At 33.8% G+C, this 21058-nt stretch overlaps 1 protein-coding gene across 3 annotated transcripts in view; it reads right to left on the bottom strand.

Annotated features, from left to right (window-relative positions):
- Positions 1–21058, bottom strand: part of RAPH1 (Ras association (RalGDS/AF-6) and pleckstrin homology domains 1) — an 85832-nt gene that overhangs the window by 20663 nt on the left and 44111 nt on the right. For 2 of the 3 annotated variants that reach the window (XM_054585776.1, XM_054585775.1), the window contains 6 exons: positions 18745–18825; positions 13523–13597; positions 5710–5787; positions 5153–5312; positions 2372–2493; positions 844–909 (listed from right to left, as the gene is read on the bottom strand). In XM_054585776.1, the coding sequence (XP_054441751.1) occupies positions 844–909; positions 2372–2493; positions 5153–5312; positions 5710–5787; positions 13523–13597; positions 18745–18825 (582 nt within the window). The remainder of the gene's footprint in view (positions 1–843; positions 910–2371; positions 2494–5152; positions 5313–5709; positions 5788–13522; positions 13598–18744; positions 18826–21058) is intronic. The other variant, XM_054585777.1, reaches the window with a different exon arrangement.

The following is a 21058-nucleotide window of genomic DNA, read 5'->3' as shown; positions in this document are numbered from 1 at the left end:
ATGACTCTAAAAACAAAGGAGTTGAGTTTTAAAATATTTAATACTAAACTGAAATAAATGTAAACAAACTTAAAATTTTGAATTTTGCCTATACTTAGATAAAAATTTAATTTTAAAATAAAAAGTAATCATGTATTTGGTAAAAGATTTTTAGAAATGCTCACTCGACATTAATGTAGGACATTCTGAGCCTAAATTAATTTATCTCTCCCCAAAGTACTGAAAAATTATGAATTATAGAGGATTTTTCTTAACTGTAGTATCATATGAAAAGCTGAGTACTGATTGTCATTTTCCTAATTGCCTTGTTGCTAAGTAAGTAATTTATTTAGGTTTTTGAACATTCCCTTTTATCAGCAAAAGGCAAAAAGCCAAAAATTCAATTTTATTTGAATTTGCTCTATTACTTTTCAAAATAAGGAGATGCACGTACTTTTAAAAATGATTATGCTTTTAAAAATTCAGTTACGTAAGACTGAGGCTTGAAATATTTTGTAAACAGCTAATTATATTCAAATGTCTCTCTGGGTAAGCAGATGCAACAGCACAGTCACATGTGTCACTGACCAGCCTGCTCTCTCACTCATCAGCCTCAAACAGCACATGCTCCTTTTAATACACCAGTATATGCATGGCAAAAATAACAGTTTTTAAAAGCTTCTTCAGTGGCCTAACATTCACACAGTTGAACTCACTCCATCAGGCTATAGAAGAACATAGTATTCTCTAGCTACAACTGCAAAAATAAATATACTGTATTAGCATATTTCAAAAAAATGTGCTTAATATTTTAATATCATAAGGTACACGGAAAAAGGGTGACGGGGGAATGAAGAGTCATACCTCCAACAGCACTTCTTTGTTTCTATCGGCCATCTCAGCTGTCTCCTTTTTCCCCAGAAGATAGTTCTGGAAAAATGATAAATGAAATTAAAGGATACACTCATTATATTATTCCCTCAGCACAAGTGCATATGTGATTTCTTCTAGAGACACAGCAACTCTGTCAATTCCTGCCTATGCAGAGTGAGAAGGAACACTCTTTGAAAAGCAACCTGTGCACAGACATCACCGTTAAATGGCTAACACTGGCCTCCTCTTTACCTTATCCATTTACCTTGAATTACTCCATAAACGGCTTTCCCTCAAATCCTGAGGTGGTACTACATGCAGTAGCTGGCAAATATGTTTTGATACATCTAATGAAAGCTACACTTCCAGGGCCTGAAAGGTTTACAAATTATTAAGTATAAGAGAGAAGGCGAATTTCCTTAAAATATGCTGAGCTTAACTGATTCAGATGCAGAAAATTTAATCTATGTTCTGGCTTTTAAAGACGAAATCCAAAATTCTCTAAGACTATCATAATCTCATTTGGGTGACTCAACTAAAATATAAAGTCTAATTTTAAGCCTTATGAAAAATTTTTTATAATCACCCATAAAAAAAGATCTGTCGGTATTCCCAAATGTGTATTCTTCACTTAAAGTATCCAGTAAGGATGTGTCATGATTAAGTCTCCTAAAAGATAACTATTGTATACCTTTAACACTGCTACTATTTTTCCTCATTACTACTTTTATAGTGGGGTTGGTTTCTCTCACATTCTGATTTTCATAAAATATTCAGGCAGTAGAAGTATTAACTCAAACATCATTCTAGAATAAGCAAAGATGCCAAACAAATCAAGGTAACATATATTAGAATATGGAGCCAGTTATAATCAAAGTTACTGTGATTTAAAAAAATAATTTAAGAAAGAAATCAAAATAAAGTGTCAACCAGATAAATGACTGAAGTAGAAAAACTTAAATATGTAAGTACTTTTCCTTCATGGATGAGAAACATACAAAACAAATGGCTTTTGAATACAGCTCTGGATTAGAGAGAGCAGACACCTGATAACTCTGTGAAGCTACTTCTGTTTTCTCACGGACTCACCGCACCTGGCTCTGTGGGCTGGTAACTTCTTTGAGCCTTGACACCTACGCCTAGCAGTCCTGCTGCCTCAGCAGTAGCGCATGCTCTCATGGGGTTTTACAACCATAGCGTTCCAACCAGGTGCTTTTCAGTCTTTTAACTTTACTAATTTAGCAGTAATAGAATAATATAAACATTTAAAAAGCCTAACCTTGCCCTGGCCAGGTGGCTTGGTTGGTTGGAGCATCGTCCTGTGCACCAAAGGGTTCCAGGTTCGATCCCTGGTCAGGGCACATACCTAGGTTGAGGGTTTGATCCCCAGTCGGGGCACATACTAGAGGCAACCAGTCGATGTTTCTCTTTCTCTCTTCCTCTCTCTCTAAAATCAATAAACATATCTTCAGGTGAAGATAAAAAAAAATCTCAACTTCTGTAAGTTACTGAGTCTCACCTGTGGGTTTTTGAAAAGTGCATATTTTTCTATACGCTCCATAAATATAAGCTTGTTTTGACTATCTCTTGTCCAATTAAGAAGATTTTCAACCAAGTTTTCGTGGTCTTCAAAGATTCTCTCTGTCCCAAAATAAAATATCAATATTTTGTTAGTATTATTCATCAGAACTGCATCAAAGACATGAAACCTTGCAAAATGACTGTCAGCAGAACCACAGAATCTTTACTGACACCACAGGCCTGGGCCCTTAGAAGTCACTGGTTTTCCATTTACTTTCAAATAAAGAAACATGTCCTAATGGGGTTAAGTGATTTCAGCAAGGTCAGACAGCGGCTACGTAGAAGAATTAGGACTAGAATCTAGGTCTTCTAATTTCTAGGTTGCCTTCAGCTTTCAGCGTTTGCCTATCTTATCCTTTAAAAAAAACGTTAGTTGCATTTCATAAATTCTGATATTAAGTATTTCCAACAGCATTCAGTTCTTACAATTTTAAAAATTTCCAAGATAATTACTTTTTTGATCCATGGGTTTTGTTTAATTTAAAACATAGGTGTATTTTCTAATTTCCAAATAAGAATCAAAGTACATGTACTTTAGACTGAACATATATTCAAAGAACCTATCCTAGACAATTCTTTGAAATTAACTGAGAGTCACTTATGGACTCATACTTAATTTTTGGAAATATTCCATTTCTGCTTGAAAAGAATATATATTTTTCTGTCATTAGGTAGTTTATTAAACATATTTCATAGATAAAACAAATTATTTTTCAAATCTCCTATTCTTTTTTGTCTGCTTAATTATACTGATCACTGAAAAGGTTGTACTATGAAGGCTGACCTGAGAATTTCTTCTGGTAGTTGTCAATTTTTGCTTTATACATTTTAATGCTAATAGATAAAATTTGGAAAGATGGTCTCTTCTTGGTGAATGTGTGTGTTCTCTTCACCTCCAGTAATGCATTCTGCTTAAAGTCTATTTTGTCTGATATTAATATAATTATCTTTCTTTTGGTCAGTGTCCTTTCATATTCCTTTTACTTTCAGCATTTATGTGTATTTAGGTAATAGGTCTTTTCTAAACAGCAAACAGCTGCATTTTGTTTATTCATCCTTTCTAATAATCTTTGTTGTTTAATTGAGTAATTTACATTTATAATTTGTTTTCACCATCTTATTTTGGTCTCTTAGTAGTCCCTTGTTTTCTTTTATTCATTCAACAAATACTGAATAATCACATACTATATATTTTCTAAATTTTATTTTTCAATTATAGTTTACATTCATTATTAATTTTTACTAATTTCACGTATACAGCATAGTGGATACACAACCAAAGACTTTACAAAGTGGTTCCCCTGATCATTCAAGTACCCACCCGGCTCTGTACACACTTATTACAATATTAATTGACTATATTCCCTATGCTGTACTTTACATCCCTGTGACTATTTTGTAACTACCAATTTGTAGTTCTTAATTCCTTCACCTTTTTCGCACCTCCCCTCTGGCAACCAATCAGTTTGATCTCTGTATCTATGAGCTGACCTCATACTATACTCGATGCACTGTGTGCCATGTATGATTAAATAACAGTTACTTAAGACACCATGGTCAATTATATTAAAGGTAATACAGAAATATAAGTTTTTAAGCTACGACCATGGAAATAACACACATTTTCTATGTATTATCATACTACTGCATCTGTGAACTCAAATTTTCTAATTCATTAAGAACAGATATAGATGAGTATTGAGAGTATATTTTTATACATGTTAATGAAGTTCTAAGAACTTATGATTTAGTTTTGGGAGTTGTGTACATATATTCTGAGAGAATGGGTTAATAATTAAATTTTTATTTCTCCAGAAATTGCTTTGAATATTTATAAAGATATAAGTAGTAAGAGAAATGCAAATAAATATTTTAAATAAAATACCAAGTTAAAATTGATTACTGATTCAATAAAGTATACTAAAATAATTATTGCAAGGTTTCTGTAATCATACAACTAACACCTTTTGAAAGAGTCATTGGTGATATAAAAAATGAAAATGTTTACAATTAGGAAACACCATACCTAAATACAAATCATAAGGAACTAAGACTTAGTACATCTAGCTAAAAATAAGAAATTTGTGCTTTATGTTTCCCCTGAGAGTCAAATGCTGGTGTAAAGACTTCAATACAAATGGGAATAATAAACTGGTCTTTAGTAAATGTGTTGATCTACGCAGTTCTTATTTGAAGGGAGATAGCACTTTGTTACCTTAAAAAAAAACAACTTTGGTTTAGCTAGATTTTACTAAAGATTAAAAAAAAACAAGAATTTTTACTCATGTATCAGTGTGTTTCCTTGAGTTACATGTATGATTAATTTTTGTTGATATTAAATATTGATGCAATGTTCCATAAACTCTTAAATCACAGAACTTTCTCAGTAATCCCTTTATGTCTTCCTGTTTGGTGAAAGAGTTCGTGGACTGGGTATAACACAAAAATCTTTTACATTACTCCTTTTCCCCCCCCTGTGCTGGAAATATTTGTCTCTATTAAAAATGTCATACATTTCATGTAAAAAAAATCTGAAGTGAATTACAAATCTCATGTTCAAAGAAACCTCAAAATACTTGAAAAAAAGATAATACAAAAAGCCATGGTTATATTATAGAAAAAAATACATACAAATATGTCTCAAGGTGCTTTTGTCAACACAAAAACTGTTGGAATTACATAGAAATTAGAAAGTAATTGAAGCAATGGGATTACTAACCCATCTGTAACTCAGAGATGGTTTCCACCAGTGACCAGTCTAAACTGTAACCGCAGTGGGATTTGTCCATCAGGTTATCCAGTACTTGTCTCACTGTCTGCCTCTCATCCACCATCATTGTTTTAGAACTATCATCAGACATGTGGACTCTAATCACCAGCTATAACAGGCAAAAAGAAAATTAAATGCAAGTAAAAAATTAGACATTTTAGAAAATTCTCCCGATTTTGGGCAATGTTCTCAGTAATATTCTTAGTTAAATATAAATTAAACTTTAATATGAAAAAAAACTTTAAAATTAGGTATCAAATAGGTTAAAATTAGGTTAAGAAGGCTTAACAAATTTAAAGCCTTCTTAAAATTGTAAGACTATTTTGTCTTACTCTTTTAGGATAATGTAAAAACTAGGAAGTTACTTCTTTAATAATGCATTTTATCCACAAAAAATACGTGTGAAAATATATTAGGAAGAAATAACCCTCTACCTCTCCCTATCTTAGAGAGGCATTATGTAAACAAGGCAATTCTTTATAAATCTGTAAAAGCCCAAATATCACCTTTTTCACTTGTGCCTCTTTAATTTTCTCTAGGGCAACTCTGATCTTCTCAGCTTTCAGTTTTGCTGCTTGTTCTTCCTGTGAACAAAAACACTTCAGATAGATAAACTAATATTAAAATTATGTGAATTTTCTTAGAAGTCTTTTTATCCTTAAGGATATTGCTAGCATTGAATTTCAGTAAGGATGTAACTTCACACATTTATATAGAGTATATTTAAAAAATAACCCTGTTCACAAAGAGGTCACATATTATAAAAAGGACTCTCTTAAAGATGCAGACTTGAAGATCCCTTATAATATTAGATTCCACATTCTAGAGAAAAAGAAATTGGTGATTTAATAAATTAATGAGTTGCATTCTGTCTATCGGAAGCAGATGAATTTCGGGTTCTGGTGTAGGGGAAACATGAGTATATATGAGCTATCTATGGGCCTGCCAATTTGTTACACATGCACAATCCCTACCTCTGAATTTATGCCCCCCGCTCCAAAGCTCAGGCAACCTTTTGCATACTAATGTTCTGTTCTGTTACACTGAAAACGTATCATCATCATAGAAATAGTAAAAACAAAACCAAACAAACAACCCAGCATCAATTTCTTTGCAACCATATAAAACTCCTTAATAAAAGATGTAGGCACAATTTTATTAATAAACCAATACAAGTAGAGGAAACTGTGCTCTATTCTAGGTTTTTACTCTGCTTTGGGAAAACGATACAATGTAATTAATGTCTCCTGTCAATAAACTCAAATGTTTCCATTAATTCACTGATAATTTTTTTAAAGTCAAATATTTAATTTCTAGTAACTTCTACTTTATAAAATTTATGTAAGTAGTAATAAAATTATCAAGAACCAAAACTATACTTAAACCATTTGTCTATTTTTCCTAAAACATGTAGTACTGTGATACTGGTACTTACTTGCACCTTCCAGCAATAGGCCATAGTACACTGCAGCATTACTCTCCAGTTGGAAAAACTCATGTAAATAAACCTTTGCTTATAAAGGATTACTTTCTAATTCTAAATTTTGATTTCTTTGGAAAATAACTAAGAAAATATAAATTGCCATCTTGTAGATTTCTTTATTAAATATAAAACTTAAAAAAAAAAAAGAAAAATGTAATTGTATCAGCCACTTATCTGCTCTGGATTCTGATTAAAAACCACAATCCATGTGTTATTTCTTCATTAAAAACCTAATGCTTTCAGGGCAAAAAAAACCCCAAAACTCAATTCACTAATAAAGTTATTTACTCTTTTCCTAAATTTCGCTGGCATTCCTGTTTCTAAATTGTTTCCCTTTCCATTCCACATTCTAGGCTGTCTCCCTTCATTTCAAGCTTAGTATTTACAACTCCGTGGAACAGTGAAGAAAAGAGTGGTGCAGAAAGACAGTGGACTTGTTTGTCAGAAATCTGATCCTTTTCAATGAAAGGAGCCAGGGAATTAACATAATAACCAAGTCTGGAAATACTATCTGTAAACCCAATTAGACAAAGAACAAAGAACTTTATTTTAACAATGGGGGGGAGTAAGATAAGACTCGATTCTGACTATTATATTCATTTGAGTAAAAGATTACACCATCCTATTCCCTCTTTATACAAATACACAATAACAGAATTATAAAATATGTTGACTGTATATTTTAACATAATTTTTTTTCTTTCTAAGGCAGGTTATAAAATGAGAAAACTAAATTACTGTCAATTTAAATCTCAAAATCTGATGAAGAAAAACTGATATGTAGAATCAATGCTTTGTGTATCTGGAATATAAACATGAACTTCTAAAAGACTGAATTCATAGTTTAATTAATATGGAAAAGTAAACAAACAAAAACTTAGATGCCCTCAAAGCCAAAAAAACATTTTTAGGAAAAAAATATATTCAAGAGAATGACAAGACAGACGAGTCACAGACTAGAGAAAAAAAAGCAAAGTATTTATCAGACATCTGATAAAAGATTTACCTGAACTATACAAAGAACTGTTAAAACCAACAAGAAAATGCACAACCCAATTTAAAAATGGGCAAAAGATCTTAACAGACAACTCACCAAAGATGATACACAGATGGCAAATGACTATGAAAAAATGCTCAAAAATCGTATCTCATTAGGGAACTGCAATTTAAAACAATGAGATACTACCACACACCTATTAGGAGGGCCTGAATCTAAAACACTGAAAACACCAAATGCTAGTGAGATTGTAGAGTAACAGGAACTTTCATTCATTGCTGTTGGGAATGCAAAATGTTACAGGCAACTTTGGAAGACAGTTTGGTATTTTCTTATAAAACTAAACATGTTCTTATGATACAACCCAGCAATCATGCTCCTTAATGTCTACCTAAATGAGCTGAAAACTTACCTTCTCCCCAAAACCTGCACAAAGATGTTTATAGCAACCTTATTTATAAAATGTCAAAACATCCTTTAGTAGGTGAATGGATAAAGTGCACTGAATCCAGACAACGAAGTGTTAGTCAATGCTATTGTAAAAAGAAATGAGCATATCAAACTATGAAAAGACTTGGAGGAAACTTAAAAGCACATTACTAAGTGAAAGAAGCCAATCTGAAAAGGCTATGATTCCATCTATATGACATTCTGAAAAAGGCAAAAGCATGACTACAGTAAAAGGATTAGTGGCTGTCAGGGGTTGGGAGAGGGAGGGATGAACAGGTGGAGCACAGAGGATTTTTGTGGGAGTGAAATTCTTCTGTATGATACTATAATGGTAGATATATGTTGTCATACATTTGTCCAAACTCATAGAATGTACAACACCATAATGTAAACTATGGACTCTGGGTGATAATGATGTGTTAATATAGACTCATCAATTGTAGCAAATGTACCATTCTGGTGGGGGATGGTGACAATAGAGGCCATGCATGGAGGTAGATGATATACAGGACATCTATTTACTTTCCTTTAATTCTACTGTGAACCTAAAACTGCTAAAGATATAAAGTCTATTGAAAAAAGGAATATAAGAATTTAAATATTACACCTGATATTGGTTATAAATTTTATTATGAAAATTTATTTTCATAACTCTTCATTTTAGTATATTATTGAGAACACAATCAGTGCTATCTTTTGAAGGACATAAGAAGTCTGTCAATTATAAGATTAGCTTACACCCCCACATCAGCTTCTGCTCCACAGGCTAACAGGAAAAAAGCTGACACAGTGGAAGAAAGATTTAAACAAGAGGTCCCAATAAATTCAGTTAAAAAAAACAAAACAACAAGCTATGCATGCAACCAATGAACATATGTTAAACCAATCAGATTTCCTAGTCATCAATAAGAAACCATTTTTAGGCAAAGCAGTGAGGTGGGGCTCTTTTAACATCCAAAGTCAGCAACTTTCCCATTTGCTTAAAATACTACTCTTTACATAAATTGGTCTATGTTAAAACTGTATCAAATTTCAGAGCTATGTGCTTTATTTCGACCTTGGCAATTTTTCATTCTTCTCCAGTTTATTAACAAGGGTATGCTTGCGAGGAGCTTTTTAATGAAACCACTGATAAGATACCTCTAACTTTCAGTGTCTCAGTATCATCACTGGAGCAAAAGTGGAAATAAAATGTTTATACTAAACTTCAAGATTCATAGTATTTTATTCTTCCAGTGGATAATAAAAGCTTTTCCTCAGAAAGTTTGATTTTCATCTACTATATATATAAGCCAGATTGATATTTTTTAACCATAACAATCTAGGAAAGGAAGAAACTTTTAAGTTTATAGAAGAGTATAATGCAATATAGGAAAGATCAATAAGTCTTTGCTGATGTAGATTATACACTTAGACGATATCTCATAGTTTGTTTATTTAAAAGGAAATGCAAATATATGTTTAATGTCTGCAGCCTAAGTTTAATACAAAGAACAAAGCTTTATTCATCTCATGTTCTCTTTTTTTTTGTAAAGCTGACAAACTCAGGTCTTAAGTCTTCTGCCCCTTATCTTTGGACTACCCCTTTCTTCATGCTGTTTGTCCCACAACTATCCTAAATATAAGTAAAAGATATCTCAAACATACAACAACTTAACTCTCTCCCCTACCCCTTCTCTTAAAAGAGTAAGAGACAACCCATTTTCTACCTGAAAAACTCCTGTGTGGCTATCAATAATCATCAAATGCCAAGCCTTCTCAAATTTACATAAAAGACAAAAACTCAGTGAAGATCTTATGATTAAATGAAAGCCAATGCTGTGGCTACAAAGTGTTAGAACATTGTCTTCAGTGTAAAAATCAGAATACTTAGAGAAAGAATTACAGTTGCTAAAAAACAGTTAGGGAATTCCTTCAACTAAGAAATTATTGAGGTTTTATGGGTTCAGAACAAATCCGACTGAAATTAAGGGGCTAAAGAGTAATAATTAGTTTCTTTGGGATCTAGTTTATTTCACAGATTACAACAATAAAAAAGTTAGGTAAATTAAAAGAATTAAAAGAAAACGTGGGAGTTATAAGCAGTTTAATATTCATGAATGGTCTACTCAGTAAAACTGCTTAGAGTCAAAATAATAATAGTAATAATTAGTTTATTTCCCTTAAAGAAATCATGAAATTGACAGACTCTCACTGAGAGGAGAACTAACATTAACTGAATACCCTGAAACTTGTCGCACACTAACTGGCATGCTATACACAGTATCTCATTTAATTCTCCATAATGTAAGGCTATTATTATTATTTCCATTGTACTGATTAACTATGGCCCGGAAAGACTAATCTTTCTAAGATTGTAGAGGCAGTTACCAAGTGACTACTTGCTCTTTCCACTACAATGTGACAGTCCCTTTTGTCCTAGGAATTGTAACACCAACTTTTGGGATAGCAGTTACTAAAAACTGCTTCTCAAACATGAAGCAAGGGATAATCGTGGTCAACATGACAGCACTTCTTGAAACTCTGATGGTCACTGAATGACTGTTCTTTCATTTGACAGATGTTTGCTGAGACTGAGCAGGCTTGGGTTTGAGTGCAGAGCATCCAGAGTTCTGGCTCTTAAGTGTACATTTAATAAGAGACAAAACAAACAAACAAAAGTACATGTGTGATGAGTCAGTTAGTAATAAGGCCTACAGGGGAAAAATAAAATAAAGCAGGGTAAGAGTGACAAATATGCATTACCAGATCAGGAGGTCAGGAAGGTCTTTAGAATGGTATCCAGAGTAAAGGCCACCGGATCAGCAATGTCCTTTGCCCACTGATGGCAAAATAGTCCTGTGCTGACACTAGTGCCACTCCTAGAACAAACTGGTTGGCGCTATTTTTGTCTCCCAGCTCAGAACTCCATGCAGGACAGTTATTTCATTAACAGTGGCCTAGTTACAGCTGGACTGGTGGGTGGGAAAAACAAACACACACACTCTTTTTGTTGCCCTGGCCTAAGTACAGTGCTGCTGTATTCATACTACTGTGTACTAACTACTGGGTGTTACAATGTCCTAGTTTGAAAGAGTGCAGGTCAGAGGTGTGTCAGTAACTTGGGCACATGTTCTCTGGGTAGAGAGAACCAGACTGCCACATAGGAGATATCCAAGAGGTGTAAGTTCTTTTTAGCTTCAAAACAGCCTGGTGCTTTGGAACAGGGAACAATGATATTGAGAGGCTCCTGTGGCTCAGGTTATCTTGGAAGTTCTGCCACTTCATCCTTGATTCCATTCCCCTTCCTGCCCTAAATGTTTAGGTTCTATGCTACCAAATCACATTCCTGCTCTAATTCTTACTGTATGTAAGCAGGGTGGTATATAGCCAGGCATTGACTATATACACAAGCAATGCCATCCCTTGGGTAACAGGGGAAGATATGATCTGAGTAGGGAATGGCTCTGATGCTGCAGTAAGTATCACCATCTCTTGGGCAGAGGAAGATGAAAAGTTACTGACTGCATTTATGTAAAACTTGCAAATAACTACTTTCCCTGTGGTAGAAACTGTTGTGTTCACTGGCATATTGGGTTGTAAATGCTGTGAGGCACATAATATTTCTTATTCAACAGTTTCCCACTATATGTAGGGAGGGAAAATCTCCTTAGCATGCCTTGAACGATTTGGCTCCTGCATACCTCTCCAAATCCAAATCAAGACACTCATATCTTCTTTCAACTATTGTGGCTCCAGCAACAGATCCTTTTTTCTGCTTCTTAAACACGCCAGGCTCTGTTCTCTCTGGTCCTATCTACATGGACCACTTCTCTTCACCCTCAAGATGGAGTCTTTTCATCCTTCAAGCTTTAGATTAAATGTTACCCCCTCAGAGGGGTCTTTTCTAATTTTACCATCTAAAGGAAATGTAGCCTTCCTTCACAGCACTTAACATGATTTAGAATTTGTCTACCTGCTTGCTTGTGCTTTTAAAATGTATCTTCATAAGTAGACTGTGATCTCCTGGGGGTGGGAGTGCACAGGGCAGGGGAAGAGGGCATATATGGCCATTTTATACAGTGTTATATGCCAGCAGCTAGCACAGTACACCAAGAATGGTAGAAGGCTCAGATCCAGGCAAATGGGAGAACAGCAACATTTTGAACAGAAACAGAAATGTCAAAAGAAAAAGACGAATATAAATTGTGAGACCCAAGGGTTTGGAAGCCAAAAACCTGTGAGATTCAAGGTGCTGGTCATCTCCCAAGAAATGTCTGTTGGCTATTTGGAAATTTGTTGCTCTCAGCTAGCGAGATATGATATAGAATGGAGATGTTAGTTGAAGCTGAGTGTGAACTCCAGCTAGAGAGAGAATAAACAGAGAAGAGCTGAGGAAAAGGAAAGAACTTTGCTATGACTATAAAATACATGTCTGTTATCTGCTTAGACTTCTACATTTCCCTGACCTTTAAGTTACTTCTAACCCATTCCCAGATTTACTTTAAAGAGCAAGAGAAGGGGTTTCACTGTTGACTCTTGGGTTTTTTTCTTTGAGCTGCTTCTCATGGAAATTTTAATTTTAGCTTTACATCTTCTTTCACAAGTTTATACGGTTAGGAAGTAAAAAATTTTAAAAGCTTTCTGATATCATAACAACTTAGAGATATTACCTATAATTAATATGCATATTCTTCAGAAACCAAGTCTGACATTTTTGAATTTAACATTTTTTAAATAAAATAATGAAATAAAAACATGATTTAAAAAGAGGCAGAAACTATTCTGTCAGCTTCCTTATTCTGTTATCCTTAGTTAATGAAGACAATGACTAAAAGATTTAAAATTGAAGTAAAATACCAGCCCAATGAAAATCTGGGTGGAGTGATTCAGCCCATTCTGAAAGCGAAGAACTGAGAAATTAAAACTCAACATTTTCTTCCAATCTGATGAAGCTAATGTAGAGTAAGATTTTGTTTATATAAATGAGGTGTTGATAATATAAACAAGAATTAGGAAACAAAGTCTGCTAAAAACAACTCACAGCATGGATAACCATTAGTAATGAAAGCTAAAATTGAAGCAATGACTTTTAGATTTTAAAAGTGAAATACAATGTTAAGCTAGAAAAAGTGCAACATACTCGGGAGGACTGTTAGGTATTTATGAAAGTTAAAAGCTAGTGAAAATTTACTGCAAGTATTTTCTACTCCCAATATTTTCTGATAGCCCTTAAAGTCAGTAAATAATTACCTTCAGTAAGAGAAAAAAAAATACCTCTATTCAGTACAAATGTGGTGATATAAAAAAGCACAGTCTGAAAAGTCTGAGAGCACAATCAAAACCAGAAATTATATTCTACCTACAAGGCAATAAATATTTACATACAGGTGGAAAGAAGAAGTATCACCTTGGTCAGCAAATGAGAAGGTTTTCCTGCAATGTTTCTCAGAAGAAGGGAGGTTTCCCTGTCCAGATAGGAGTGCTTGTGCAGAGAGAGAGAAAAACAAACAAACAAAAAAAGGCAATAGAAGTCAATAGAGGTTGTGTTTAAAATACATAGCAAGAATGATTCTCTATTATTAATCTCATATCTTTTCCCTAAACTCACTGAAATGGGTCCAAAGAATAAAACTTTTAAAAAGAAAACAAAAAAAAAAAAGAAAGAAAACAAAAAAAAAAGAAAAGGAGGGGAAAGCACAGACACCATCTACGCCAATAGGCGTGTCCTAACAAACTCCTGCTGATCCCTCCTCTCTGGGAAAATGGATCACACACTGCAAAGATCACAAAGCCAGTTTGTCTTCCAGGGCAGTGTTTGTGAGTACTGTGTACACAGCACAAATAAACAGGTGTTGAAGACCAGTGACAAATACATTCCTTCCTTTTGTAAAGCTTACATAAAGACCTGTACAGCTTTAAATAGTTTATTTTTATGAAAACAGAATAAGACTACACCATTTCTAAAACTTCTGCAAGTATACCTGAACAATTCAATGACAGCCACACTAAGAGGGAACATGTCCATATTTTGTCTAATGAATATCACCTACTTTCAGTAAATTTTATTAGTTCCTCATAGTTGAATACTAATAGACTGTGTTACACAGTAACGGATCTTAGCAAATGAATATGAATAAAACATTAAGAAGTGCTGTTCCCTTAAATTGGTTAAATTAATTTGAGCAATGAAGATATTTCCATTAAAATGACTGTGAATAACATAGCCCCTGTCCTTTTCCCCATTAATAACTTCTTAGTAACATGTAAGTTTATATAACCGCATTTAAACTCATGTACTATAAATTACAGCTGTTTTGGTATCTATGTGATTCAGACTTGTCTGCCCTAGAAAATTCCAAATTAGTTTTAATGCAATGTACTTACTAACCACCATTTAAAACAATACATGGCACAGCTAAGTGGAGTTATAGAAAGTACTGTATAATGTTATATTTTATAAACCTAAGTGTATATCAAGTTATTCTTGAGAAATTCTTTTAATTTATGTAATAAACACTAGAGCAGCAACCATTCTCATAAAGTTTTTTGTCATAGATAATAAAACACACTACTTCAAGATTAGAAGTAGTTACAAAAAATAATATTAACTTAATATTTACTCATATCTCATGTTAAATTAGGTTTGCTATATGGTATTTCATTGCCTGTTTTGTTTTGTTTTTCTTTTTTCTTTTAGTTTTAATTCAGGATGAACCTTACAAGCACACCTGCCCCTTTCACCCACTCCTGGGGGAGGAAAAAAACAAACCTAAGGTTAAAAAATATTGGATATAGGCCTGGCTAGTGTAGTTCAGTGGATTGAGTGCAAGCCTGTGAACCAAGGGGGCGCTGGTTCAATTCCCCATCAGGCACATGCCCAGGTTGTGGGCCAGGTCGTTCTCTCCCTCTCTTTCTCCTTCCCTTCTCCCTCTCTAAAAATAAACAAATAAATAAAATCTTCAAAAATATTGGATATATTCATCAAGACTAGCACTAACAAGGTCAGACAACAAGAACAGAGACAACTATACCTAGAGCATCATTTACCTACATGGTATAATTCTCTGGAAGATAAAGATACTAGGTAAGCCAAAATTTCCAAGAATTCAATTTAATTTGAGGCTAACAATCAGGACCAAGGAGAGAACTGGGAATGACAATTAAAAAGAGCAACTATAACATTCTTTTAAAAAAAATTTATTTGTTTATATTTAGAGAGAGGGAAAAATGGAGAAAGAGAGAGAGAGAAACATCAATGTACAAGAGAAACATCAATTGGCTGCCTCTCACATGCCCCCAACCAGGGACCTGGCCCATAACTTAGGCATGTGCCCTAACTTGGAATTGAACTGGCAACCTTTCAGTTCATAGGCCGGCACTCAACCCAATGAGCCACACTGGCCAGGGCAACTATAACTTTCATTGCTCTTACTCCCATTCACTTTTTGCTATTCACATGTAATGAGGAAAAAAAAAATCTTTAGATAATTATGTAAAACACAAAATATTTATTGAAAAATTTCTCCTAATTATTTTACTCATGAAGGTTACTTTCTCAGAAAAAGATTCTTAAAATGAGTAAAGCATCAATCTTTAGAAAATCCTATTTCAAAATTTTAAAAATTAACCTGTTTCAGCCTATCAAATTATTACTTGGTAAATGTAATTTCAGACCTTAAATGCAAGTTTAAACTTGAATAGTATTTGAAGACTTTAACGTAGAAGCTATCCACTTAAAAATTTTACAAGGTTTAAATATCTTAAAATAAAAAGGTGATAAGAGTCATTACAGTTGGTAACTCCAAAATATGCCACATCTAAAAAAATGAGACCACAAACAATAGGTAGGCACGATCATAAATTACTTTGTGTTTGAGACAGTCATATATAGCTAGTCACTGGTTAATCACTAGCAGGGAGGAAGGCCATGTCTGCATGTTCCCTTTATCTAAGCTACAAGTATTTGTAGCAGAATCCTTCCACCCCCTGAAAATCTAGGAATCAGAAGCAGCAGATTCCTGTCTTCAATAAATGCCTTACTTTATCTAAGTTCCCCTACTGAAGCCAGTCCTACAATGCTCTGGAGTTCCCCAGAAAGCGGGTGTGGGTGGCAGGAGAGCTGGTTACTAGAGAAAGATGGAAGAGGTGTGAGAAGAGTGGTGTGCAATTGGAGGACTTAGAAAAGTGAGAGTGGTTTGGGCATGTCAGTAAATCAGCCTTCAGTCTTGGTACATGTTACTGGTAAAAACAATGCACAGAGGTTTATTTAAATGGAACCCTTTAGTATTTTCCTTCATTCACTACTAAGAACACAGTCAGTGGCTTATTATTTTAATCCATTTTACTGGTTTATTAGCCCATTTTCTTCCTCTTCTTTTTCCCTTTCTTTCCTTTATTCAACTTTGAGCCTGCAACCATGCCAGGCACTGTGAAGATGCAAAGGTGACCAAGACAGGTATTTCTCGCAAAGTTTAGAGTCTAATAGGAAGAAAACAGGCAATTATAATACAGTGTTAAATGATATGGAAGCAAGTAGGAGGTGACTACCTAATTCAAAATTAAGGGCTCAGTAAAGTATTTCTGAAAAAACTTAAGAGTCCTGGAGGATAGGTAAGGAGCAGGTGGGAGTGGAGTGAGGGGTAGAGACAGAGCAGAGATACCAGGGTTTCTCAACAGGGGTGGTGCTGCCCTCAAGGAGGCATCCTGGGAAAACACGGGATATTTTGTGCTGTGTCACAATAAAAAGGAAGAGGGAGTTACTGATACTTATTGGGAGGGAAGTCAGAAATGCTAGATGTCCTGTAAACATGGAATAATATCACATAATAACAAAAGTTCCACATCACAGATGAATTTTTAATGTCCTTATATGAAAATCATACAGATTGCTAACCCTATTTATAACAATCTAAGATTAGAACCTAATTCCATTTTACATACAAAGCATTTATGTATAATTTTAATACTCAATGAATCTTCCAGGAATGTTATTTACCATGTAAAATAAATTGAGGGAAGCTAGAACTTTCTTTTCTTCAAAATTTATGAAGAGTTATCCGTTATGTTAGAAAATCATTTAATCAATGGAGCTAGACTGACGTAAGGGCTGCCAAAACCAAAACTGGCCGTAACAGACTGCACTCTGTTACGTGCAAGTAAATGACAACAAAGATTTGAAATTCCTTTTAACAGCATTAACAACTAATTATTAGAGTATCAATGAAAAGACAACTATGATGGAATTTCACTAGGCTTCAATAAAGATTGTTTAAAAATATTTCATATCATTCTATCTTATTTAAAATATAGCACAATGAGAAATTTAAATTATAAAAAAATCAAATACTGAAATCATTTTATCACTACTGCACCCCAACGTTATAAGGCAGGGAATGATTTTATCATTATATAAGACTCAGCTCATTTGCAAGAATTTCGTACTTTCCCATTTTCTTTTCTTTGACCATCTATAAACTGTCTCAGCACGTTATCGCTACAGTTAAGGTTATTTCCTGTTTCCTATTACCATATAGTGGTTTGTGTGTCTGCTGTTATCTACTATAACATGTCTTAATTCTGGGTTCACTCTACATTTCTGCTATCTTATTCCTGTAAAAATAATTTAAAAACTAAAATAAGATATATTATTGTACTATAAATTATTTTTATTTCTCCTTCATACTAGGTATGAGGACATTAAATTCATTAAAAATAGGTATGTAAGTTGCATTATCTATCAATTTCATTTGGGATAGTAAAAATAGTGTTATGAATTATTAGTTATAAAATGGAGGCACTGGGACCAAAAGAATTGAAAACTGCCGCTTGGGTGGAAGAAACAAGTAGATGACAATGCAAATATTGCAGTGTATTTGATGCTTTTAAGTATAGGGTAGGGGTGGAAGGTGAGGTTGGAGAAGTGTTTTTCCCTATTTAGTGCTGATCAATGGAAAAATAATATGAGCTACAAATGTAGTTAAAATGTTCTAGTAATGACATTTTTTAAAAAGAAAAAGGCAAATTAACCTATCTTTTATTTAACTGAAAATATCCACAATGTTATATTTTCAGTAAGTAATCAATACAAAAAAATCAGAGGTATTTTACATTCCTTTTTAATACCAGATCTTTGAAGTCCAGTGTGTATTTTATCTTTATAGCACATCTCAAGTGCTTAGTAGCCATATGTGGCTACCACACAGAACAGTGCAGCTCTCACACATATGCTGACCAGGGGATACATTTTTGATAAAAAAAGAAAGTAGGTTTACAGGTAAGCATCAGTGCAACAGAATCATACTACTTGATATCCCCATTCTGAAAAACAGCCAAATTTGTTAATATCTTAAGAAGTTTACAAAGGTTTTAGCTTCAGAATAAAAAATAAAGCATAGCGTTTCATGTTCCAATACAGAACTTCTCTATATTAGACATGCTACAACCTATATTGTCTTACCATGAGTATTAATATTCAAAGGTATCATATCATAAAGTTGCTCATTTGCTTTTGCTCATTTATTGTAAAGTTTGATTTAACTTCTAACTGAGAAATTGAGGTATATGACAGGGTTTCATCATCAAAAGTTCTAAAGAATGTATTCCTACCATGGATATGTTTATAGAACTTACAGGTGTCAGCTCAGCCTGTTCTTCTGTGAAGTCAGTATGACGCTTGGCCTGCTTGCTGGGACATCTCACAGAAATAGCATGCTGTGAAAAATGTAGGAAGAAGAAAATGATAGGTAAAGGAGGTGGAAAAGGGCAATTCTCATTATCATGCAAGAAGAGAAAAGATCACTGAAATGAATAGTTGAAACAAAATGGCAATGAAAAGTTGCATGCATCTTTCATTATATTATGCAAAAATAAAAAAACGGTAAGAACCAGATGATCCAGGTCTTTACGGATAACCTCACTGTACTTCTGGACAGTAGAGCTCTGTGAGTGAACCATGTAGAAACACTGTGTCCATTACAAATTCATGCTCTGAACCTCAACTGGGCCTTGACTGCCTTTTGACAGCACTCTCTCTTTCCTCCCTACTCACGCTAAGCTTGTTTTAAGTAGTTTCCAAGTTCTTCAAACTTATAATTTCACCCTTCCACATTTTCATATGATTTTACTTCCCTCTATTACTAAGCAAATCACATCCATTTATTGTGAGGATCTTCATTACTAAAATGCATTCAAAGCTCAGCATGTCCTACATCCCACTCATTTCCCCTCTCATGTCGCAGTTGCTGATACTCTACTAGTCCAGCTTATTGATGACAGGAAGGACAGAAAAATAATCAAGGCTCTGGCTACCCTCTTCTTCTGAAACGGTTATATTTTCATTTTCACTGCCAAATTCCCAGAATTCAGTTACAGTGTACCTCCTCTACTTACCCCTCAATTTCCCACAATCTAGCATACATCTATTTTTCCCAAAGTCTTTATTCTTGTAGTTGTAATTCATTTTTGATGTCATCAATGACCTTTTAACCAAGACAGTTTTTCTGTCTTTCCTATCAGTACCCGCCATACTGTACTGGAACTGCCTGTTTGCTTATCTGTATTGACACCCTCTCCTCATACAATAAATAACAACCTCATAAGGATATTGTGTATTATGTTCAGTTTTATCCCTTACAGCCAAGTGCTATGCCTGGGACTATATGAATAACAATTTTTTGGTCTTAATGCCACATGCTTGGCCAGATGAAGATTGTTTTTGCTTTCCTCCCTCTATATTTTCTCATTAAACCTATTCTATAGCACTATGTCAATCACTGTATCACTGGGAGTACTATCAAATCTATGTTGCCAATATCCTCGTTCTTAGGAAACAAAGACGGATGCTTTAATTGCTAAAGGGGCATAATGCATGCAATTAACTCCACATAGTTCAGGAAAAAAAAATGTATGTACAATAAGAATAAAGTAAATGTGGTAAAATGTTAGAAATTAGTGAATCTGAGCAATGAGTTTCATGAGTACTCTGTACTATTCTTTCGTGTTTTTTTTTTTTAAGTTTGACATTATTTCAAGATAAAGTTTTTAAAAATTATCTCTAGACTCTCACACAAGCTCACATAGTTCCAAATGTCTACTGGTTAATTTAAAAAAAAAAAATCTAAATCTAAAGTGTTCAGAAAGAAATGACTATGCCTGTGTACCATGTTAACAGTATAATGGAATATTGTGGCTATTAAAATTCAACACATCCTTACCAATAATATATGTATGCAAAGTGACAAGAAACAGAAAGTAGTATATTGCAAACAAAGATTAAATGTTGTTACATTATAGAGATGAAAAGGGATTATGGAATGACAAAAACAACTTATTTAATGTTAATTAGGGTTCATGTCCACAAAACATTTACTCTCCTACAAAAAAATTGTTTCCCCCAATCTAATTTTTACCTACTCTTCATCACTACTTTAAATCTGAAAGCTATGCTCAGAACACATAATAAAAATGAAATTTGAGAGTCAATTCTCCACATAAATTTTGTCTAAACATTCTTAGTTCCAAAACTTCTATTTGTTATAAAACTATCAAATTTTCCATCGATATATCAAAAAAAGTCTCCACAAATCTCTGCAAAGTAATGGGTCACTACTTTTTTTTTTAGCAGAACTTGAGACATGTTAAAATGAAGTATGATTTATAAGCCAGAATCTTAGACGGGGTGGGGAGGGAGGGAGAATACATAAAATAGCATTGATCTGAACACAAGAGCCAAACCATAAATCAAGAAATAGCCTTGTACTGAAGTTGTGGTTACTAATTAAGCACTTCTTTTGATAGCTACCACCTTAGATTACAACTGGAAGAAGTGGAGGTTTGTGAACATACATTGCTGTTTTAATAAAGCAGATTTACATTCCTATTGACATGTGTATGTGCTTTTCACAAATATTTTTAAAAAAAAAGCATAGCATAATGGTTGAGAATG

This window comes from Pteronotus mesoamericanus, unplaced genomic scaffold, assembly GCF_021234165.1.
Source record: "Pteronotus mesoamericanus isolate MK-2021 breed Mesoamerican mustached bat unplaced genomic scaffold, CSHL_Meso_final contig_90, whole genome shotgun sequence".
Classification (NCBI taxonomy): domain Eukaryota; kingdom Metazoa; phylum Chordata; class Mammalia; order Chiroptera; family Mormoopidae; genus Pteronotus; species Pteronotus mesoamericanus.
Note: the sequence above shows the minus strand (reverse complement) of the source record. Positions and strands in the feature narration are given on the sequence as shown.